Source organism: Crocodylus porosus, unplaced genomic scaffold (genome assembly GCF_001723895.1).
Source record: "Crocodylus porosus isolate Cpor-Errol unplaced genomic scaffold, CroPor_comp1, whole genome shotgun sequence".
NCBI classification, from domain to species: Eukaryota; Metazoa; Chordata; order Crocodylia; family Crocodylidae; genus Crocodylus; species Crocodylus porosus.
The window spans coordinates 1429450-1454320 of NW_017728911.1; the positions used below are offsets into that span (position 1 = coordinate 1429450).

The window sequence follows — 24871 nt, forward strand, 5'->3', positions numbered from 1 at the left end:
AGTTCTTCGCTCTCCCTAAGCACTGGCTAAGGTTAAGTCCTGTAGCCTGGGAAGGGATCTGGACTTGAGAGGTTCCCAAGTGGCAACACATTCTGTGAACAAGCTCTCAGTGCCATGTGGGTACCCTCAAGGAGATGCTCTGCTGGTCTATTACAAAACAACTGCTAGCTGGCAGAGCCTCCTCCACTTGTCCAGGAAATGCTGCACTTGAGACTTGCTGTGACTAGATTCAAAGCGAGAAAGCCAGGGACAGGGAAGGCAGCGATCTCCATGAATGCACTACCTGGTCTCTGCAGAAGAAAGGCCCCGGCTGAGAACTACACACTTGACACATGGAATCTTCCAGGTATGGATCAATCTGAACCTGTGCGGGAACAAGAAGAGTCACAATTTGACCAACCCCAGGACACCAGGGAACTCAGGAGAAAGGTGGCTCTGGCCAGTCTCTGCCTAGCTGCATCAGCAGCTCTGCAGATTGCTGTAGGATAAGGCTGTGTTATGCCATGCCTGTGGAAAGTTAGGCACATCATAGGAAGAGGAGCTTGGTAGGTCCCCTGGGGCTACAGGTAGCTTCAGTCCAACTCTTCCCCCTTCCCATCCTGACCAGGTCAGAAGTTTGGGGGTGCGGGGGGGGGGGACGACAGGATAGGACCTCAGGTAGGAGGTCAAGTCCTCTGGGACAGTCCAAGGTACAGTTACAGACAGAAGCCAGCTTACTACTTTCTGGAAGTCACAGGGTCCAGGTAACTAAGGGGTTGTTCCCTGCTGAACAATTAAGTGGAAAGCACCCAGCAAGTTACAGCAAAAGTGAAGCAGTCTGGACTCCCTTTGCCAGAGATGCAGAGAACTTGACCCACCCTTTGTTCTGTACCAGCACATCAGAAACAGGGTATGTCTGGGACACAGATGTCCCACCTCTGAGGTAAGCACTCTAACCACTGGTCAGAAAAGGTGTGTCCCACACTGCAAATTGAGCCAAGGCCTCCTTGCTACTCTGAAAGTCAAAGGGCTTCATCTCAGAACCATCTGAACAGAGCACTGAGATTCCCCAATTATGCCTTAGTTTTTATTCTACTCAAGTTACTGGCCAAGTTTGCAGTTTAACTAAAAAGCAGCTTCAGGTTAGCAAGCTATTCCCTGAGAAGTCCTTGCCCTGACCTAGTCATGAACACCAACCTAAAGAAGAGAGGCCTGACAGCAATGAGGCAATGGATCAGCTGTCCAAGTCAAGGTCTCTCTTGTAACAGGAGGGAGGGATCCAGATATGGCTGGACTTCCAGAGACTTGGGCAAACTGAGCTCCTGGAGTCTCATATGGGTATGAAGATGGTCTCTTCCCACCAGTATCATCCAGGTATGTGGGCCTGTGAAACTGAGGGAGGAAGACCAGGATAGCATTCACTTCACTTGCAGCCTGTTTTTAAGGGAAGCATCCCAAGACAGCAGAAACATCACTACTTGATGAACCAAGTGGAGACACCCTCTTCACTGTTCACCAGACCCAGGGGCTGGTCTCATGCAGTCCATGTTGCTGGGAGAACACTCAACCCCTGCAGGAAACAAGCTGCTCAAGGAGACCCTGCCCAAATCACCAAGCTCCCAGACTGTCCACAAGTCCCAGAGATTAAGTGAAGAGCACGAGAGAGCACCTATGAAGTGTGCTGCAGCAGTATGGTGGGAGATCAGCAATGTTGGGCCACCAACTCCTGTTTAAGGCTGATAGCGGGGCTCCAAGTCAGCAAACCCCAAGAAGGGTTGCCTGCAAGTGCCTTGAGCAGTCCAGGAAGCAGACAGATCACCCAGGGCAGTAGTCTACAGTGTGGCTGCAGCTCCCACAGAGAACTAACTCCCCCATGAGCACTGGCCAGTTGAAGCCAGCTGTGGAACTGCTGCCCCTGGTACACAAGTGAGAGGGTTCCCTCCCCTGCCAAGCAGCTTTTTTTGGTTTTGGGGGAAGTGGGGAGAAAGCAGGGCAGGGATGAGACCTAGTCCTTTACCAATAACAGATGGTCAGGTTCAAGGGGAATGAGGAGGATTGAAGGCTGTGGGAGGAACCTATGGGGCAGTGGGGGCTACCTCACACCCCAGAAGCGCAAGGGGCAGGTCCTGCAGTTCACTGTGCAGGTTGCACCATGGTAGCAGAGTTAACCCCAACCTAATTTGTCTGAACAACCCATGGTGTGACAGCTAGCAGCTGTCCCAGGAGAACCCCTTCCTGCCCCCTTTGTCCCAGTATCCTCAGGATAGGTATAATCCCAGTGAGGAACAGAGCATGCAATTTAGCCTTCCAACTGCAGGGTAATTTGGTCCCTTCCCAGCAATCCTGGATCTATGCTGCTAGGACATAGCGCTAAAAGGAGTGGATAAAAGAGTTCAAAGGAGCCTCTGCCCTTACTTATGCAGAGAAACATGAGCATTCGTAAGCAAATGCCTACTTGGCAGATGCTGGTATCCGATGCCCACGTGAACTCATGCTCTCTGACCCAGTTAGTCTATGAAAGGGGTACACAACCTGCAGCACACTACAAGTGATACAGGCAATGTCTGTGTGGGGCACACAGCAGATTGGGAAAAGGCAGGCACCACAACAGTAGATAAGGTAGGGAGCACAAAGCAGAGCAGTAGGTGAGGCAGGGGAAGGGAAATGGAATGACACCTGGGCAGCGTACTAGACTTGGTGTGTGGCACCTACCAGAAAGATTGGTTCTCACTGATCTGTAAAAAAGGTGCTACCCTGCCTCATGCCTGAACTCAGACTGAACATGGGCACCACCTCCCTCCACTCAGAAGTGGTCAAAAGGGCATTTCTGGAGCAATGGCCCCTCATTTACTCACTCTGACCTCTCCTCCTTTACCTACAATCCCACTACCCCAAGCACTGGCAGAAGCACAGCCCTCACTCACCTTCAGCTTGGAGAGCTCCTAGCTGGTCTCAAAACAGTCCTTTGAGTCAGAATAACCCTGACCCAACCTCATGTTTGCACTGGGCACAGACTGCTTCCCCACAGCCCTCCCTGTACATACTAGCTGCAGCAGATGGTTCTGGCAAAGCTTCTGGCATCTGCACTCAGAGACTATAGCTCCTGCTCAGGATGCAGTCTGCTGACCACACAGTTCTGCCAACTGAGCTCTTCTCAGGATTGAAGGACACAGACCCAGCGAAGAACTGTCATATAGGACAAGAGATGGACCCCAGCACTTAAGGCATTTTGCTCTTGAACTTTCCACCCCCTACCACCAACAGGCATCAACAGGACCTGTGAGAATCTCCAGCCTGACCTCCTGACCAAAAGGAAGATACCAGGTGACACAGAAAATGAAGTCTAAAGGAGAGACTCGACTGGCTGTGACCCTGCCAGCACACAGCTGGGTTTGCTCCCTTGAGTCTTCCCTGCCAACAGGAGGACCTGTAACAGGGCACAGGAAGCTGCAACATGGGTATGGTGCTCAGGCAGTGGTATTCAAAAGGGCAGAACCTTAGTACCATGTGCCACAGCAGGATCAGCTCTGGGCAGTTCTCAGAGAGCCTTTCCCCAACACCACCACTCACCTTCTTCGTAAACTTGGTGGTTTTGATCTCCACGAATGCAGCACTCACTGCCTTCAGGTAACTGCGCTGGTTGTTAAAGGTAACACGGCCAGATCCTGAAAGAAGCCAGCTCATTAAGGCAACAGACAGAAGGGAACCTGTGCAGAGCCAATAGCCACATCCCACTGGCCCCGAACCACCAAGACCTCCTGCAGCCCTGGGCTCTCATTTCTGGTTGGAGGAAGACTTGCCATATCAGCTGGCATTAAAGGCAGGCAGCAAATGTTCTGCTGGGAGATTGCATCTAGTGCCTTATGGTTGTACCTCCCTCCTCCCACACCCATCAGGCATATGACAGCACAGAACAAGAGGCATTCAAAGCTGTGTGTTGCAGAACAGGCTTCCTGCTGCCCCTGGAGCAAGGACAGGCTGCTGGGATGTTCTTGCTTGATGGGATCCACCTGGAGCTGTGAGCTTTAGAATGATTTTAAAAGAAGATGCCGTGTCAGGGTCAGGAGTGACTAGGCAACCCCCCCTTTTCCCTGCAAAGGAAAGCAACGCACTCCAAGCAAGGAGAGAGGAGGGACTAGAGCAGTGGTTTTCAGTCTCCTTATGTTCAAAGAACCCTTTTGGGGGGGGGGGGGGGGGGTGCCAGCTCTAGGTTTTCCCTCTTTTTTTTTTTAATCACAGAAAAGTAACAGCAATTCTTCTTTCGAAAAGACAGAAAGCCTACAACAGGGCAGCCTGTTTTAGCACTATGGATTCCTATGCACAAACTCTGAGTTTAGTCTTCCACATCATGTTTGCACACCTAACCCTGCTAATACTGAGCAGCATCCCACATCACCCTTAAAAGGACTGAGGCACCCTGGTTGAGAATCACTGGGCTAGAATTGCTGTCAACAGAATTTTCTTTGGATACAGAGATGGCCACAACTCCCTTCAACCCTGAAAACAGCCTGGGATTGAACAGCTCAGGTGGCTTTAAACCTCTCACACAATGAAGTCTTGGCATCTCCATTACCAGTCAGCAGTGCTCCTGGAGTGTCAGCTTCCAGCCAAGCTTTAAGCTACAGAAAATAAAATTCAACTATGCTTACCTAGAACTTGTCCATTCCTAGAATAATAAGAGCCCAGAGCGGTCACACCAGGTGCTGCAGCCTGCTTAAAGCTTGGGGCAGAACCAGACTTGTTACTGGTAGTCAGGAAGATTGTCCTACCCCTTGCAGGTCCCTCCAACCTGGATTATTTATACCTAACTTCACAGACAGCACTTACTATAAATCAGGCACCAACCAATGTCTCTTACTGCAGCACATGGCCAATCCCACTCTGTGCCAAACCCAAGAGTTCTCCAGATGCTGGTTTTTCATTTCTACTCTGGACACTATGAGGGGGTTGGACCTCGATCTGTGGATCTAGTCCAGAGACAGGGAATTCAGGCAGTGTTGATAAGATCTGTTACAGTGGGATTTGCACCACACTGGTGTTCCAGCACCAGACATAGGATCCTACTCTTGTCACAAAATCTGAGGCAAGGCAGGATTTCTACATGCCTCCTGCATCTTTGCCAGGGCACAGAGGTGTGGGAAGGGGAAAAAAAAACTTCTAGACACAGAGACATGTATTAAGCTGGGATGACCAACAAGCAGAATTCATGTATTGATGCCCAAGAAGCTGCATGACAAGAGATGTGACCATTCTGCCCCAAGACTATCAGTGCCTGTAAAAAGCTGAGATCTTGGATTCACTTTGCATTAATTCAGACAGTTGTCAGGGCCACACATCTGAATTAAGGGGTACAGCTAACTGTATGATGGCCCTCCAAATCAGATCAGATGCAAGAACCAAATCAGGCCTGCTCCAGAGAAGCCAGGTACACAGTCAGAAGGAGAATGAAGTCTCAAGGTTGCGCTCCGCAACTTCATGGTGCCTGAACACGCCTGATGCTCAGAGGAAAAACAAAACAAAAAATGGTGGCTTTTTTTTTTTTTAAACAAAGTTCCACCCTTCCCTCAAACCTGCTGAGCGCTGGAGAGATTTGCCTTTTGCTTAGGCTTTCGCATCCTCCTAACCTCCCCCAGAGCTCTCAAGACTTTCAATGGTTTAAATGTGGTAAATCAAAACCAAAACAATTCTTCCCCAGTTAAGTGATACTTGTCAACTACTTTTGTTACTGGCTGTAAGAGCAGAAAAAGAAATCACTTCAACTACTCATTTTAACCTGCCTGCTTCTGAAGGAAAAAAAAAAAAAAAAAAAAAAAAAAAAAGACAGCTGACCTTGCAATACCAGACTCCCAAAAAAGGTACCTCAAAAACCCAGCATGAGGATACTCTCGCATGAGAGCAATGACTTCTTCTGCCAAAAAGGCATGAAGAATTTCACAACCACTCATTCCTAGTTTGTCTTGCCCTGGAGCAGTGGCAGAAGCAAGACGACATAGCACAGGGACCTTGTCATACTTCGAAAGATGTTATTCACTGCTTCACCTTCTGACACGGGGTACCATTTCCAGGTGCAAAGTAGTAAATCAGTGGCTCAAGCCCACTTCTGGAGAAAGGATGTTTTGGGGTGTAGGAACTGCCATGCAAATGGTGTTTCTCTCCCATGGATGGGCAACATCCAGTGCTAGGAAGCCTCAAAAATCAGCTTAAGACCAGATGGTTTCTCTGGTGTACAACTCTATTCTTCCTTTCCCAGGCTGCTGCAACCAGAGCAAGCTAGAAATAATATCCTGCCAGCAGACTCAGCCAGGCTCTAGCATTCAGAGAAAAATGAAGCAAAATGCAGGCCTCCCTTCTGGTCTCCAACTCCTGCTCTAGCTCTTGTCCCCGAAGCCAGGGAAAGCAGTATCCCAGCGAAGGGGAGACAGCTGTCCCAGTGCTGCATTTAGGAATTGCATACTACAGTTTTAGACTTAATTTCGTTCCATGTCTGTTATCTTGCATCAAGGGAGCTGCTGGAGAAGACTGGTGAAATCACAGAGCATGTTGTAAGACCCGGTTGTCAGTGACCTGCCAGTCTGGATCTACCCCCACAATCTGTAAGCTGGCAACAAACTCCTGGAATATTTTTTGGGTCAGCATGAAGAAATGCATTTTTGGGAGGCTGCAGATAACTGCTTTCAGCACTGCAAGAGGCAAGTTACCCTGATTGGGCCAGACTGAGGCTGACCAAGAACCAGTCACTCCACTGTCTCTGCAATCTGGGTGTCACACCAATGACCACATCCTCTGTCCTTTCAGAGACAAGCAGAGAGGCAAGCAAAGTGACCGGAGACCCCTTCTTAGCAGGGTGGGACTGCTCAGAGCTGCTACTGTGGCTGGGTCTCCAAGTTTGATCCTCACAGATCATCCTTCTCAGCTCTACCATAGTACCCCCGACAAGGTTCTTATGGACTGGAATGTGTTGGACCAGACCTGTCCAGATGTCTTCTCTTCAGTGCAGAATGGTCCACCTTTGTCCACTCCCCTCACAGCACAATCTGGCACCCACCTGTCCCATCAGGGGCTGGAAGCACTGGGAAGCATCCTGTGTTATTGCTATATAGTGCAGGCCTGGCCCTGGCATAAGAGCACAAGCTGCATCCTGTACATCTGTTTAACATGCAGTCCCAAAAGGTTTTGCACCCTCTTCTGCGTTCTACCTCCCCAACCCATACAAGAGCCATCAGGGCACCACCACTCACCAATTGGATACTTGTGCTTGTCCGTGTCAATGCCAGCATAGACCACCCCTCCAAACAGGTCATTCATGATTGCTGCCAGGGCCTCTGCATTCAGCATTCCATGCAGAGCCCCCACAAAGACAGTCTTCCCGGGATCGAGCCGCTGTGATGGGCTTCGCACAAAGTTGCTGTCTGCCAGGACCCATGGGATCACCTGCACCTGGATCCAAGAGCAGGAAGTCAATTATTCATGAGCAATACAACAGTGAAGGACCCAGGGCAATGCTACTCTCTGCATCTTCCACACAAACACTGAACTCCAGCCATATGCAGTTCTAGCCAGCTCAAAGCCCAGTCATGCTGAGGGCCTGCCTGTCTAATTCTTTGCCCATCAGGGCCTAGAAGTTGAGTGCAGGAAGCTGTGTGGCCTCCGTCCATTGCTGCTCTCTTGTTCCCACACCAGGGAAAGGACACCACTTAGGGAAGATGCAAGGGTCCTAAAGATCCTACTCCCATCCCCCCTGGAACTGCAGAGCTGCACACCTAGATCTACACCCACCCATGTACCTAAAGACAGTCCCATGCTCCAAGATCAGCACAAATTTATCCGGAGTGGCCCCTTCCTGGCTTCAAGTCTAAACTGGAAATCAAAAGCAACAGGCCTCTTAGGCCGAGCATCAGGAATCAGTCTGGGCAAAAACAGATTATGTTCTGTGTACACCTATATTTACTGCCCAACTGGACACTGCCATACAGAGGTCTATTGTTGGCAATATCAATGCGACATCCCACCCACTGCTGAGTCTGACAGGAGAGTCCACCTGCAAGACTACTGATATGGTGCTCCGAGGAGAGGAAGCTGATGCCAGAGCTAAATCACCAGGCATGAAAGAGCTGCCAACTGCCAGACACCAGGCATGTTGTCTGGAGCACAATCAGTTGGTTCCTGTCTAGATAAGGAATTGAGATTCAGCTCTTAGACTCATGCTGCAGCTGCACTTACCCTTTGGTTACAGATGGTTTGTCATCTTGGGGGGATGCCAAAAGGTACAAGGCAGGTACCCAAAAAAAAAATCACCCCCACCTTCAGTCTACAACAGATTCCCCCCATACTGACAGCTTTAACAAAGGTGGTGCCTCTATATCTGCAGTATTCATTCTGTAGTCAGACTAGGCATGAGAGCTCAGGAAAACCCAGAGATCCCACCATGTCAGACCACTGAAGACCATAGAAATATAAACCTCACTTCCTTGAAAAGTAGTTGCTTGTCACAACGTTGTACGTGGTAAACAGATTAGTTACTGCAAGGGCAAAATTCCACAACAAATCCACAAGGCAGGCCTTGGGAGTTCCCAAAGCCAAAGCAAATCAAACAAAGAGATACAAATCTGGGGATTTGATCCTTGGTGTCACAGGAGTAGGCTGCAGGGAAAAAATTCAAAGCCTACTCCTTGCACTGAACTCCACTGCAGAAAAAAGAAAGAGCTTAAAGCTAGGGAAGAGCTAGCTCCTACGGATCCTATTGCTGCTTTGTCAGCTGAATATTCAAGTATCACTTCCCTGGATCAGAGCAACTGTAGATAGGCTCCTTTCCTCTTCCAAGCAGACCTCTCTCCAGCCAGCCATGGATTCTTTCTAGGACTTGAGGACTATGGAGTTGAGGAAGCAGCAGTGGATAGTTTAGGGTTTTGAGTAGAGAGTGCAGGATTTCTGCTGTAGGCCCAGCTGGTGTGGAAGGTGATCAGCCTGGGCTTGAAGCAAGTGATCTGTGCAAGGAAACATGCAGGCTTGGAATGCTCCTTCCCTAGGCCATTACAGTTTCAATCTCCAAAGGGATTGTTCCTCTGACTTCAGGGTCAGTGGCAGCTTCTGGTGAAGTAAATGGTTCTATACAACAAGCTTTGCAGTACCTCTTTGCTGTGTGATCCAAAGCAACTAGAAAGAGCTGACAAGTCAACTAACCTCCTTACAGCGCATCCTGCGACTAGACATCTTGAAGTAGTATTCACTAAGGCCATCAGGACTCAGCAGGTCTTGAGAGCAAGCCTGGAGCAGAGCACGCACAGACTTCTCCAACTCAAACACCAGGTACACATAACCTTTTGTGGGGGGAAGAGAAATATGATCAGAGTAGTAGGGCCTACAGGAGTGAATCACACCCAACACACACACACACACACACACACACACACACAAAAAAAAATTGCTAGGACAGGCTGTCAAAGCATTTAAAGCATACCCATTTTACAGTCCTGCCTCAATGTTTTACCTTACTAGCCATTATCGTTTTATCCCTATAATATTCTGACCTTACTACAGCAGGCTTACACAACAGCATGTGTGTGTGGCAAGGTAACACTACTAGCCTAAGGCAGAGGCTACTATGCAATGACTGTGTCGTACTGCTTACAGTACATCTGGCTGAGCTGGGAAGAGGCCAGACTACTCCATCCCTAGAGCCATACTTCTGCCACAAGGCTGTCCCCTTCCAGCCTGTCCCTTACCTCAAGAAGCTACTCCCATAAAGTGGAATTCACTTTGTCACCAAATAGTGTGAAGCAGCAGAGAAATCTAGCTTGTGAAAGTATCATAGGTGCTGGGTGTAACTATCTTGGTCACCCCACAGCTTGTGGGAGCAGTATCCTCTGCTTTACAGCTCTTGTGCATCAACCCAGACTCAAGACAACATAGAAGCTTTGAGTAGCAATAGTACTTTGAACCCAGGAAGATCATTAAATCCCCAACGCAGACTAAAGTTACCTATAACTACTCCAATCACACGTAGGAAGAGACTCCATGGGGCAGTTCAGTTCCCCGATACCCAGAGACTGTTTGCTGTGAAAAGTACCAAGTCCATACATGCTGTATTCACTGCTCAGGAGGCTTATGTTGGCAACTATGCCTGAGCAGAAGTCTCTTTTGGCTTGCCCAGAGGCGGGGATGCCAAAACTCAAGAAGCACCAGACTAGTTATGGACAAAGATGTTCCACGTCTATGGATGGGTGCCTTGCGCTGGACAGATTAAGAGAAGTTTAGATATTGAGAGAAGAGATGTGCTCCCTTTGTACTAACCCAAGTGAGAGAGTTGAATGTTTACCCTACAGTGCACTGTCCCATCCAGTCACCAACATGCAGCTGTGCTATCCCAGCAGTGCGGTAACATAACATGGGAAAAAAGTAATCCTACCATGTCGCTATTACCTTTAGGCATATTACCTTTGGGAGGGCAGCGGGGGTGTTTGCCATCCTTACCAGGCCACTCCACACTCAGCGAGCCAAATACACGGAAGGTGTTGATCAGTCCCGCTACACAAAGAAAAAAGAGAAAGAAAGAAACTGAGCCAGCAGGAACCTTCGCCATGTTCCCCTAGAGCCCAGTGCTGCGTGATCAACCCACCCTAAACAAGGCTGAGTAGAGTCATGTCTCAGCCAAGGCTGCTGGGTCAGGGTCCCTGCAACAAGCAGCTAGTTTAAAGCAAGTACTTCAGTAAGTATATTGGCCATTCTACAGCTTTCAACAGTGCTGGTCGTACCAGGAGTTTTCAGCATGTTTGAGCAAGTTAATGCATCAAGGACTCATTATTTAAAGGAGTATTGACTTAACCCAGTGTCTTGCTGTGCTTTTGACTGCTTTTGCAGGGGCATCCAAGGGCATTTCCCTCTGACCCTCTCCTACTCCAACCCCTTTGGAGGTCCAGTTATTGAAGTTACTAAGCCATATACTGAACTTGGTATTCAGCTGATCCCTACCCCTTTTGCTTAGATGCAAGCAGATGCTTGAGCACCCACAAACTATTACACCACTTCTGCAGAACTTGCAGTGCCACCTACAATGTGACTGGTGGGAAAACCCCTCTCCTGGGGATCAGAATTTAACAGCAGCCTCCAAACTAGATCCTGGTGAAGGATCCTTCTGCCCATGCGCTTGAGGGGCTACAGGCCACTCACCTTCTGTAATATCCCATGGGACTCCTCCTAAAAACACTTTGCAGGAGTAGATTGGGTTCTTGTAGTTCCGGGGAGGAAGCTGCCCACTCCAGGTACACGTTGCCTCATTCACAGCTTAAAAAGCCAGAGGCAAAAAGAAAGTGCGAGAGAACAGAGTCATTCCCAATAATGAAGTTTCCACCTCATCCCAACTGGCTTGGTCTCCAAGCAGGCTACCATGCCCCATCACAGCCAGTTTTCAACACAAGCCCCTTTTCCCACCAGCACTAGGCTGGCAAGTCCCTGTACCTGCAAGCAGCTCAGGACAAAAGCCATACTCCCATCTCCCCAACACTATCCCCCTGTGTAAGAGTGCCCTCCTCCCAGCTCACAAGAGGGGGATGGGGTCCAAGCTGCACCATGAGGTCCAGTCATCTGACACCAACATGACCCAAGCTTCCATTTACCTGCTGCTTGCCTATGAAGCCTGGCTTCCCTTTCAATACTGAATGGGTCCTCTGGTGAATCCAGCAGATCCCAGGAAGGCCACACAGAAGCCCCAGGCCATCTCTTGGATGCACTGGCTGGGGAGGAAGTTACTGCAGCCAGTGCAGCTTGATCTTGATCCAGTCGTGATCCAACACCCATCTTTAAGGGGTCCCTTGATACACCACTGAGGGGTAGAAAGGGCAGGGGCGGGGAGATCCGAAGGCTCGACTGCAAAGAAAAAAGCACTCTGCAACCCCCATGGCAAGTGGTGGGTGTTCCAGATTTGAGGTTAGACCAAAGCAGTCTGTAGTCCTGCTACTAGAGGAGAAGTTTAAAAATCACTGCTACACAACCTAGAGAGACTGGATTCTTGTGAAGTTATATGGTTACAGAGGAAGGATCTTGTAGTCAAACTGCTTGTCCAGGACTTGAGATCTGGTTCATCTGCAGCAGAACCAGGAAAAATTTGCTGTATTCGATCTTGGGCAAGTTTTTAAATCTACAGAAATTCTCCAACTTGAAGTGGGAGGAGAGGGAATGCATCTGCTGCTCCATCCAAATTTATTTAAAAATTTATTTTCTTCTTTTCCCAGATGCTGAGCTGGGAAAAATGTCTTGCTGCAAACATACTGCAGCAGGGAGCCCCAATGCCAGCAAGGGCCTCTCAGCACAACTGAACCACAATAAGGGAAGTGGAAGGGAATTTGAGACTGATGAGAACTGCATCTTGCAGCTGAATGCAAGAACGGCAAAGCAGAGGGCAGCTAGGCTGCCAGGACATGAACTGGCTGCTGCTTAGCCATCCCCCTGGAAGCTCACCAGCATGCGACTCTATAGAGTTGTTCACCATGCAGCGCGCAAGCCTACACTGCAGTAGGATTCCCCTCTGGCAGCACATCTAGTCATTAACTTCCTGTTGTCATCTCAATAGGCAGGTCTCCAGATAGCAGACCAACTGCTGACTTAAACACAGCAATCCTTTAAGATAACTCCAGTTAACAGGCTTCTCCCCTGGGTAAGCACCCACCAGCAGGTTGATGGCTGAGTAGGACTGACATGGCCAATATGCTGCCCATCCTTTCTGAAGGGATAGAAGCAAGTAAGCCGATAGTCAAAACCCAAGATACTCCAGAACTAGCCCAGGTCCCTGCACACACAGGATTCACCACATCTCAATGGAAGGGTAGTTTGCAGGAAGACACTTGTGTGGAGAGGCAGGCTGTGGACTAGACAATGAGCCATAGGAAGCCAAGATGGCAGGAGGGGCCAGAGTTGGACTGACTTCCCCATTCCCATTTCAAGCTTGAGACTCTTATCTAGATCTCTCTCCTCCCGAGGAAATAAAACTTAATGGGGAGGAGGAAGGGGAAGAAAGCCAGTCACATCTCTCCAGTAATGGAAGCCATCCTGTGATCTACAAGGACACTCAAGTACAAGGTGGAAAAAGGGCCCTTTTCAAGCTTTCCTCTAGTACAGAAGGTTGGGTTCTGGGGAGAAAGTGTTTTCCAGGTCCTGCGCTGACATATGGCACCTAAAGAGCTCATTCTAGCTCATCCTGTTCAGGGAGTTGATTCTTAAGGGGAAGAGAATTAGGATAGCCCTCACTCCCTAGAGCCATTCCTCTACTGGTACCCTACATAGCTGCTTTCAAGAGAAAGGGCTAGTGAGTTTAGAGACCTCTTTGGAAGATTAAAAGGCACTCTGCTGAACAAAGCCTGACCCATCTACAGAAGCTAGTTTGGCTCTCTCTGTCATTCAGGAACATTCCCCCATTGTGGTTTAGCTACAAGCGATGAATCATCCTTACAGAACTCTGCAGCAGATTGGGTTAACCAAGAAGACTAAGCGTGCATCCCAGGCATAATTGGGGATGCCTTAAAAAAATAAAAAAAATAAAAAAATAAAATCACCAAGCCAGTCTCCCAGAGCGCCAGGCATTTTTGCCTTCTAATAGACCAGAACCTGTAAAAACTTGACTAATCATGGGAGCATGGGACTGGAAACACTTCTGTGGTCACTTAAAAGCAGGGGCCTGAAACCATTCAAGCAGCCAGATCAAGTCTTGTTCATGAACCTTAAGATCCAGCTTGAGAAACATGCCCCCCACCCCCGACACTGGCCACCATTTTACCAGGAGGCTACCCCATAGTCTCACTCAATTTGAGTGAGACAGAGGTCTTCTACTTTCCAGCTTAATGCTTATTCATGGCCAATTTATACCCATTTGTTCTTATGCCAACACTGTTCTTTAGTTTAAAAGTGTTCTTCCTGACAGCCAGTCTGAACTGCAAAGCTATGCTGCACATGGCTCCAAGCCAAGTTAGTAAATTAAAGAACATGTGTCTGTGACCATTAGTTCATCACCTGAAATACTCAGGCCCTACATATTATGTGGAAGAGCAGTTAGCTTCAAGAAACACCGAGACAGAGGATGCCCCTGGAAGCCATGCTTTTTGTGCTCTTTTTCTCCCCAATTTGCTTGTCTCAATAAGCTCATTGCATAAGCTAGTAGTGTGGCACCGAGAGACAAGAAAAAAAGGCATCACTTGGAACAGTAGCAGAGGCAAAGCTGAGAGAGAAAGAGTCTTGCTCATAAATCCTGGTATTCTGTATGGTGTGAAAATAGCCCTTCCATGTTATTTAAATGCTGAAGACCTGGAGTGGCAGCAGACAAGCATCAGGAACTTCTATATCTAGCTTACACAGTGTGAGATAGGGGTCATCTAACCCATCTCACAGCAGACATGGTGCTTGTGACAACCCAACCATGAAAGCAAGATGCTACTTGAATGTTCTCCTCCTAACCTGACTGTAGGTTACATGAGCTCAAGCTAGCAAATCTAGCTCCAGAAGAACTGTTGGAAAAAATAAAGTGTGTGGGGAGGGGAACACCTGAGAAGTTACGTACTAAGAAATACTCACAATTAGGTCTGAGAGATGGTCAGACCCTGAGCTGAATCCGCTGGTATCAGAGTCAGAGGGGCTGCTAGAGCGTGAATCTAGGAGAGAGCGACTGTCCAGGCGGGAGCTCCTTGGGGTCTGTGTGGGAAACTTCTCCGTCAGGTCAGAACCAATTGGATCCAAAGGCAGGAAGCCGAGCGGTGGCTTCCCCAGCACATTTCCCAGAGGGTTACTAAGCATGCTGAGAACTAGAACAGAAAAAAAAAACAAACAAACAACCAGCCCAGTTAATACTATGGGATAGGATAAGGTTCCCCTTCCCCTAGTTTCTTCTATAGCCATCTTAAAACTTGAGCTTTGGAAATAAAGCTGAGGGATGCTCAGTCTCATTAAAAAGTGGTACCAGCAAAGTCAAACATCTCCAGTATGCTTTGGCAGGGCAATGCTGGGAAGACAGAAGTTGCTGCTCTGCTTCAGAATACTGCTGCAACCAAGTTTCTTAGCAGTGGTTCTGCAGCCAGCTGCACCAGTTAGGTACATCAGACCAAAAGTGCAAGCTTTGTCTGGCTGGCCTCCCAGATTTCCCCCTTGAATCTAGAGGTAAAACCTGCTTTTGTAGCCAGGTGGGCTCCCCTTGTCCGGTTACAAAATAGAATGGACAAGGACCCTTGTCAAATGAGTTGATGCCTCTGAACTTGCCACATAGTTTAGCTTCCTGCATCTCATCATACCTGGTGCATGACACTAGCAGCTAATGGGAAAATGCCCTCCACAATGCCCAGGAACAGAGAGGGAGGCCTTCAGGGTAGATACTGAGGCACCGTTAGACTGGCTCAAGAATACAGTAAAATTGGCTGTCTGCCAACCTGTAAGGAGGCTAAAGGTGCACCGATACATCAGTCCAATGATCGGATTGGCAGAGTAAAGAAAATTGTCTGTATTGGAAACTGGCTTGATATGGCCAATAAATGCCCATCCGTGCGCACAGCCACAGCGCACGGAGGTGGAAAGGAGCACAGCCCAGCAGCATGGAGAGCTGTGAGCAGCTGGTCAGTCTGTTGTGGTAGAAGGGGAGGGTGGAGGGCAGATCAGGGCCCCCCTGCAGTGAGGGAAGGAGTGGGGCTGAGGCAAGTGCTTCCCAGCTGGGGTGGGATGAGGGGATAGCTTATCTGGGTGCTACTGATCTGGGAAGGTGTGTGCCCCTGGATCCACACAGGGTGGGGTGGGCTAAGGCAGTAGCAAATTTTGGTGTGGCTGCAGTACGCCCCCAGCCCCAGTGCAGCATGGCCCAACACCTGCTGGGAAGAGCTCCACACAGCAGCAGCCACTCCATCCCACACAGATGCAGGGGCACACTCCCTTCCCCTCCCACCCCACCCTCCCAGGGTATACACAACAAGAGCCACCCCCCTGGACGAGCTGCTTATGGGTCTGTCCCACATCCTGCCCCAGTTGGGCAGCACCCAATTCCTCCCTCACTGCAGGGGCCTTGATTCGCCCCCTCCCCCCACAACAGACTTACCAGCCGGACACTGCTCTTCAAGCTGTAGGGCTGCATATTGGAAACTAGAATAGTATCAGCTGGTATGCCTCCTTAAAAACTGGCTATTGGTACTGGCCCTAAAAATCTATCAGTGCACTCCTAAAGAAGACTAGTTCCGCAGATGCTAATCACATCTGCCCCAACTAGCACGCACTAGTATTAATAAGTATTCACCATACTGCATGCTGGCTGTCAGTTCCTCAGCTGTAAGGGAAGCACCAAAAACCTCTGGAGATGGATAAGCAGAGGCAAGCCACAATTTCCCTTACCCGTGTGCACACTCAGTTACTTCTTCCAAACCAGTACTGCTTAAGGGTGATGAAGTGTTCCTTACCACTCCCTCAATGAGTCAGAGTATACTATTTCAGCCTCACCTTAGCAAAGTCTCAGACTTCAGCCATCCAGCCTGTTATAATGAACCATCCCTTAAACCAATGATTCTTAATAAGGGTGCTAGGCACCCCGGGGTGCTGCAAGGTGAGGCAATAAGTAGATAAATGTAGGATCAGGCTGGTCCCTGCCTGAAAGATCTCCTCCCTATCCAGCAACTCTGCAAGGAAGTAAGCACTGTAATATACAAAGTCATTTTTGAAAGTGGGCGACAACTCAGTTATGGGACGAGGGCTCAAAAGCAGTGAGACGTGCCTCAAGTCTAAAAAGGTTGAGCGCCAGTGCTTTAGACAAGTCACATGCTCAAGTAATACAGGACCCAATATGTGGACATGAGGGACAGGACATCCCAGGCTAAGGCAGTAGACTCCATGGGACTTCCTGAACCAGCATACAAGTGGCAGGGACCAAGGCCATACCTGAGTGATGTAGAGACCACAGCCTTTGATGAGCTGAAGGTCTCTCTTTGCATAGGTCTAGGTAAAGCCCTGTGGCACAGACAGGGCATTTTGGAGGGAGCTTATAGCTACGCTAGCGTCTGCAATGGCTTTACAACAGGCATTAGTTTCCAGAAAAGTGTTCTTGGATGCTCCTAGTTATCTCTGGTCCTCACTACACACCCATCTTGTATCTTATTAAGGTTTAACACTTTAGCCAACAGGCTTTACAAATCCCAGTGAATAGGAAAGTAGATGCTGAATCCAGAACACTGTTTGGGGATGTAGCCTTTAAAAAGTCTTAGAGAAAAAGAAAGCTGGGGATGCTCCTTTCAGGAGCAGGGAATAGATTATGCTCATCTCCATTTAGCAAATGCACACAGTTTGGTGGGGGGGCGGCAAGAGCTAGCAGCAGCAGATTTGAGGCATAGGATTAAGTGAGTTATGGCTGTTTAGCAGCAGGCACATACAATTTGTTTCTTTATGTTCCAGTTACTTATTCCCACCCACTCCAAGCTGCTGAGAGAACTGGGCTGCACAACTCCTGGTGTCACCAATAAGGACATAAACAGGCCTGGTTTAGCACCTGCCTGTGATGCCCTAGTGTTATCTACTAGTACAGGGCCAGACAAAACAAACTCTGGTTTCAGCACTTCAGGAGCTTGCTATGTGCCTAGTGCTAGGTTAGACATCACTATACCACATGCTCCTTTTAAAATACAAGGAGGGATTACATTTTGCAGTTCAGCTTTAAATTCCCCTGCAACTTCCAAGAACAATTAGATCTACCCACACAAGGGAACTGTGCACACAAGGATTTTCCTAACCATTTCACTCAGCAGTACACACTAGTTCAGCCCATCTAGCAACATCAACTGCACACACTTTTGCACAGAGCGTGCAGAAAGCCACAGTCCAACCAGATTAGATGATAGGATTAAGGCCTGCAGGCAGCCTAGTCTGTCTGGTTCTGACTGCTGCTACCACTACCTGCTGCTGGTGGAGCTGAACTGGTGACAATGGGAAGCTGCAGCGTGACACTCAGACAGACCAGCTTCAGGGCAGGAGATGACAGAGGAGAAGCCTGGGCAGCACTATGCAGAGCCCCCAGAGATCTGGTGGACAAAACGTCTCCCAACCCATGCAAAACTACAGCAGACTTGTTTGCGGGCTTTCAAAACATGCCACGTGGCTTCAAAGGCAGACAGCAAGCATATTGTTAGAGCTAGACAGCTGAATTTGTTAAACAGTCTCAAAAAAATCTGATTAGTCACTAAATGTTACAAGCTCTGAAGCACAGCCAGCTGATCCCACAGGCTAAGCCAAAGCAGGAGGAATACTTAAGTGTCAACCTCTCCTCCACCCCTGGACATGACACCTTGTAAGTGTGGAGACTGGGCAGCTGATAGTGACAAATCCCCTGGCCTGTCTTGCCCCTAGTGTGTAGTACAACACTGTACCTTCCCCTGCGGAAGGAGCCATCTTTGGTGCTGGAAGACCGAAGTCTAATTCTGATCAGAGATTTGCAGCTACTGTGTTAACTGGAAGCCTGGCACAGCAACAGATATGCAAGGGAACAGGAGGTGGATTGCTTTGCCTTGTTTCATTGGACTGCTCAGTTCCTTCAGCAGCTTTGTGCAGAGCCTGTTTGCAGTCACTCCCCAGTCAGGCGCCCACTCCTTGTTAACCTGTTGGTGAATGTGGGTATATCCAATCCAACAACATTTTCCAGCTGGGTTGCCATCACCACTGGCTGAAGCCAGGGCTGAGTTTCAGTGGAAGGTTATGGAGTTACAAGCTCCCAGTCTCAAATGGGGACTCAGTCTTACGGGTGCTGACTATACTAGGCACAGGTCCACTGAGACCAGAGGGACTAAAAACCTGTTTGGATCAGTGTCCAGGATCTGGTTCTAGACAGTTGCATTAAGTGCATCAAGATACTAAAGTGCCTCTGGACAAGCTTCCTGCTCACGTCAGAGGTACTCATGGAGGGACCAGCTCTGTAGGCTACGTCAAATCCGACTAGCTCCACACCACAAGCATGGGACACCCACACTTAGAATCACAGCCTGGACAAGGTGCAAAGGGCCTCAAATGAAGTTATAAAGTCATGCCTGGCTAAAACCCCAATGAATCCTGTATCGAGAACCCTTAAGCAATGAAACCCGGGATTTGGAGCTTGGCACAATCCTGCGACAAAAGCTCTCCGGTGTTACACTACAAGCATCCCAAACACCAGAGGCTCTGGCAGCAGGTCACAGGTCTGTCCCCATGGGAAGGGACTGCACTTGGGCAGAAGCTGTTTGTTTTAAAACTAGGAATCAAGTCCAATAAATTTGGGCCCTGGAGAGCTACGCTATTTGCTATCAAAATGAGCCAGCACAGGGCTGAAGAGATGGCTACTCATTTCCCCAGAAGCATTTGCAGATGGACCATCCACCTCCTTAGGCATAGGAACGGCACATGCTTGGGTAGAAAAACTGGTCTGTCTACCACACTCCCCTCAGCCAGAAGGGAGACGTGGAAGCCACCAGACACTTAACTCTAGCATTCAGTAACCACACCTCAAGCTTACAAGCCAACTCCTCCGTTTGTATTTATTGGAGAATCTTCAGAGACTAACTTAGGAAATGCCAAATACTAATGTGCAAAAATCAGATCAGGTTGCTCAAGTGTTCATGGGCATGTGGCACCCAAAGTGTAGTCCGTCTGCACTCCCAGCTTGAGAGCAGCAGACCACCTTGTTCAGCTTTGCGCTGTCTGGACAGCATGCAATGGTTTCCACACGAGTAAAGAACTACTTACCCAGAACTCCCCCAAAGGATCAGTCTCCTGTCATCACAGGAGATGCAAGAACCACCTTGGTGTCCTTTTAACATCGCATGTTAACAAAGTTTAGACCAAGTCTGGCTGCTTGCCAGACTCCCTCCTGTTTGAAGTTTGCAAGGAAAAAAAAAAAGTGAACAAGTATCCTTGGAGCACCCTCTGTAAGGCGCTTCCACAGGCAACATCTAGCTTATGTGAAAATCCAGACTGACACATCCTGGAAAAAGCTAACACTGAAGATCAAAGAATGTGATTGAGCTAGTTGAGAGCAGAGCCAGTTCACACTGGCAAGAACAAAAATCCCTATGAATGTTTAAGAAATCTTGGAAGGGGAGAGGTGCATGTCCGATTCATCCCTAACTGAACAGTCAAGGTAGCGAGAACTCCCCAGTAATTAAAAGTCTGGGAGCTGAATAGTTGAGGTAAGAACCAATTGCACACTTCTAGAACACTTTCCAGGTCTTCTCTCAAAGCAGAAAAGAGAGAAGCCAGTTTTCCTTTGGAGAGAAGACAGCAGTCAACTTTTAACACCGTGGTTTTAACCAGAGCCGCTGCTGCATTTTTACAGTGACAGTAGTTGCAGTTAAGAGTGCTCCATCTCCCTGTGCAAGGCATGGCAGAAGGCCAAGAGGTTGATAAGGTTTATGGATCAGCCTGTCGCAACTAGTGCTACTTCCTTCCAGAACATGTGCATGCAGCAGCCTGCTCCCCACAGCATGGTAATACCGGTCCAGGCCCTCCAAGCTATGCCTTTACTGGAAGCTCAGCAAGGTGGGAGCATAGTGTCCGTCTCTCAGGAGCCATACTTCTGAGTGCTTGAGAAAGTACAGACAGTCCTCGGACCTGCAACACAATTAGTCCCTGAAAACCGGGTCTTAAGTCGAAATGTTGCAACTCGGAACCAATTTCCCCCATAGGAAACAATGTTATAAATGGGGGATTGGTTCCTGAACAAGGCCCGATACCATTTTCCAAGTACAACTCAGAATTTTGTACTCGATCAATTATAGATGAATAATACAGCTACATTAACATATTTACATTGTAAATAGCAGTCATATTGATTTGGAAGGACTTCTTTGGAGGTGACTTTGCTGGATGTTTGAAGGGCTCTTGGTTGGATTCTTTTTGGGAGTCTTGGCTACAGGTTATTCTGAAGTCTTGTCTGCTTTCTTAAAGAAGTGTCCAAGGAAGTTTGGGCATGGCATCAGGTCAGATCAAGCATCGCAACATCAAAACTGGTGTCAGAAAGTTGAAGCAAGGTGTGAATTTGCAAATGTTGCAAGTCAAGGATTGCCTGTACTCCATAACCAGCCACATACAGCTTTGCTAGTAGAGACTGCATCCTCAAAAAGGAAGAAATGCTGCTGAAGGGTGGCTACAGATTAAGCTGGAGGCAAGTTTATATGCCATGGCTTCAGCTACTGCAGTCCTCCTAGTGTTGTTCACAGGAAGAGCCAATTTGTACCAGGCCTCAAGTAGATAAACTACTCTTTGTGGTTGGGAAACTGTCTCCTGCCTGTCTTAGTAAAGCTAGCTGCCAGGGTTTGAAATTTCTACTGACAACCTTAGAACCACTTTCCTATTACATGCCTCATTTAGGTTTGCAACAGGAGATTTTCAGCGTTTGCTTGGCACATATAGATGTATCAAGGGAGGGAAGAGGATCTGTAGTGCTGATACTCCGCAGCAAATTGGAGATCCTCATTTTGTCTAACCTATGCATTTTAAAAAGCCTGCTTAATGAACAAGTGCACAATCAAAAGGAAAAGCTGCGGGCAGTCACAGAGCTTACTCCAAAATCCTTTCCATACTGGCAATTACATAAGCTACCTTAGCTCTGAATTCAGAAAAATATGGAATTTAACTTCCAAGAACTGAAACGTGTTCCTATTTTCTCAAGGAAGACTCTGGAGAGTTAGAAGAGGAATCTTCCCAGCAATTTCTTGTTTCATTTAAATTTACAGAAATATGGAAAAACAAGTTCCTCCATAACCAACTTGTGCCGAGTATGGTATTTTTATTTATTTATTTTCAGACTTCATGACTACCTCTCCTGAAAAGCCTATAACCATGATTGTTTTTGTTGAGTAACTGATGACAGTAATTAGCAAGTTTCTTCTTTGTATAGTAAAAGTTATGTTCTGGAGATCCAGGAAAACTCTGTTTATGGTTCCCCTCCATTCCTCTTACCTCTGTTCACAATCAGAGACCACTGTAAGAGTATCCACCATGAAGTTAGTTTAGTAAGCATGGCACACCCCATAACTAACACCACAATGTCTCCTTAGAAATTTCAAGGCACATGAAGCTCAAAATGAGTTCTGAATGCAGGCCTCTGAGCCTGCTGGACAGCAGGTACAAAACCTCAGTACACAAGTGAGGCAAGTAGGCCCTGCCAGGTCACCTGCACAACCACATTTAAAAAGGCAGGCCCTGAAGGTATCTTTTATCCTTCCTGAAAAGCTTCCTTCAGATAATGCAGGGAATCCATGGAAATTGTACTCAAAGTCAGTGAAAGCCTGACATTCAAGTCATCAGTGTTTACTGGCCATCTACCAGCAACTACATTAGGTGACTAGAACATCTTTTTACATCTGTTAGATCAGTGGAGGCCAACCTTTTTGGCAAGCGTGTGAAAAGATAATCCCTGCCTGCTCTTTGAGGGCCACTCTGCTCCCCTTTCCAATCCACTGCTCTGCTCTCTCCTCCACACCCAATCTGTTGCTCTGCTCCCCCTGCTTGCTGGCAGATCTGTAGCATGCCCACAGGTTGGCCACCCCCATGTTAGAGGGATACTAGGATTTGTCACCTACTAGGCAGAACACGGAGACAGAGAAAGCCCAGAAGATTGTCACAGCTGGGTGGGAAGGCGAGACCAAGACAGGCAGCCCCAAAGTGTAGAATGCCCAACAGAATCCTAGTCACATCAGCAAGGCAAGCTGGCTGCAGCACTTTTCAATAATTAGAAATGGAAAGGCTCTGAAGATGCCTAGTTCCTATAAAGAAGTGAAGAGGACTTCTCCAACCTCAGGTGTCCCAAGTGCATTAAAGTAAAGAGATGCACCATATGCAACTGGATAGGAAAGGAGCTCAAGTTCCCCTGCTGCAGTGAAACACTACTCGCAGAGCTGGCCAGACTGTATTTGTTATTCAGTTGTACAGACATGGGCACAGTATGATACTACCCAATATGAAGATAAGCTAATCAGAGGGGAGATGGTACAGGATCAGCCTATGAGCAGAGAGGGACAGAAGAGACAGCATATGGGAAGACACAGCATTGCTGTAAGGCATGGAAACTAGGCGATCACGTAGTTTTAGAAGTATGCCACCGCTTCCCTAGAATTGCACTACATGTGCCCAGGCCCATGCCAGAACTGCAGTACAGGAAGCAAGATCCATCTGTCTTTTGGGGGAAGGCAGAGAAGGATGGGAATAGCAACAGTGCCTTGGAGACTGAACACAATGCAGCTTGTCAGCCAGGGATGCTCAGAACAACAGCTACTCCAGCCCCAGAGAAAAAGAGTCTCAGCAGTTTCCATACCACTCAGCCAAGTTCTTCACTTCTGGGCTGGGAGCAGTCCGACTTAAGTCAGCCAGAAGGAGCAATTCCTGGAACGACCAAGATCTTTACAGCACAGGGAGAGGAAAGCATCTGCAGGACAAATGGCGTCTAAACTAGGCCACAGTTCCAGCCTGGGAGCCCCAGATTAGCCTTCGTTAGGGTCTGGTCCACAGAAGAGTCAGCTGCAGGGAGAGCGCTGTCTGACAGCCTAGCACATGAAAGCACTAGGTCACCAACACTGTTGCGCTCCCCTTTCCACTGGGACACCACTGAGGCTCCATATTAGGTTTATACAAAGCACCATTAAAAGCTGAAGTCTGAAGCCGACAGCTTTTGAAGTCACAAAACACCCCACCTACCTACCAGCACCCCAAAGCTACTTTCTTCCACTATTGGGAAGAAAAAAAACATTTCAGTGAGAATTGTTTCCAGGTAGTAAAACAACATTTAAATATCATGTAAAATTCTTTGGTGAACATTCCCTTCACTCCAAGCATCTAGGGTTTTAGACTACAAGTCCCAACAAAGGGGGTTATTTTATTTGGGGCAGGGGGTAGGGGCAATGAGCTAGGCATGCTGTGCATGTTCAGCAACAAAAAAAGTTATTTGGATCCAAGTTCTTTGCCAAAAGGAAAGATGTCCTCAATGGGTGCAAGCCCTGAAACCCAGCACCTGTTTTAGCAAATAAAGAGAACCACCACCTTGAGGGCATTTCTTTTAAAAAAAGATGAGATCAGCCAAAATGTGGGCCAGATAGCTAACCAGAGCAAGCATTACCCAGGAAATACACTAAGAGTCTGAACTCCAGAGTTTGGCTCTTAGTTCTACCATCAGTTCAAACCTTAGACATTTGCTTCCCCCATCATTCCAGATCCCATTGACAAGTGAGGACTGCAACCCTGTCTGAGATGTTAAGAGGCTTCACTCAGTGCTCGAGTGCCACAGTTAAGTGCCTACCCAAAAAAAGGAGTTGAGGGCATGGCAGGCAGGCCAGAGAGCTTGGATCTAGGCATAGACTAGATGCTGTGGACTGGGGAGTGGAGAATAGTCCAGCTTCAAGAGCCAGAATGGAAAGATGGTAGAATATATTCTAGTGGTGTTTGGGTCATTTTCAGCCTGGAGGGATGTGGGCAGTGGGGTCCCCCAGGGCTTGGTCCTCAGGCCCACACTGTTCAACATCTTCATCAGCGACTTGGATGAGGGGGTAAAAAGCACCCTGTTCAAATTTGATGATGACACTAAGATATGGGGGGATGTGGTCACACTAGAAGGAAGGAATAGGCTGCAATCAGACCTAGACAGGTTACAGGGGTGGGCAGATGAGAACAGGATGAGTTTCAACACTGAAAAGTATAAGGTGATATACCTGGGGAGGAACAACCAGCACCATACCTACAGGCTGGGGAACTTCCTTCTCATCAGTGCAGAGGCAGAAAAGGATCTTGGAGTCATCATTGCTGCCAAGATGAACATGGGCCGGCAGTGTGGGGAGGCAGTCAGGAAGGCCAATCGTACCTTGTCATGCATCCACAGATGCATCTTGAGCAGGTCCAAGGAGGTGATCCTCCCCTTCTATGCGGCACTGGTCAGGCC

The 24871-nt window shown here is 48.2% G+C and overlaps 1 protein-coding gene across 6 annotated transcripts in view; it reads right to left on the reverse strand.

Moving 5' to 3' along the window:
• Positions 1 to 24871, reverse strand: part of CPEB1 (cytoplasmic polyadenylation element binding protein 1) — a 61517-nt gene that overhangs the window by 3313 nt on the left and 33333 nt on the right. For 3 of the 6 annotated variants that reach the window (XM_019533249.1, XM_019533246.1, XM_019533247.1), the window contains 9 exons: positions 16037 to 16066; positions 14536 to 14762; positions 11592 to 11841; positions 11146 to 11259; positions 10399 to 10503; positions 9160 to 9296; positions 7218 to 7416; positions 3550 to 3644; positions 284 to 364 (listed from right to left, as the gene is read on the reverse strand). In XM_019533249.1, coding sequence (XP_019388794.1) covers positions 284 to 364; positions 3550 to 3644; positions 7218 to 7416; positions 9160 to 9296; positions 10399 to 10503; positions 11146 to 11259; positions 11592 to 11841; positions 14536 to 14762; positions 16037 to 16066 — 1238 coding nt within the window. The remainder of the gene's footprint in view (positions 1 to 283; positions 365 to 3549; positions 3645 to 7217; positions 7417 to 9159; positions 9297 to 10398; positions 10504 to 11145; positions 11260 to 11591; positions 11842 to 14535; positions 14763 to 16036; positions 16067 to 24871) is intronic. The other 3 variants (XM_019533245.1, XM_019533251.1, XM_019533250.1) reach the window with 3 other exon arrangements.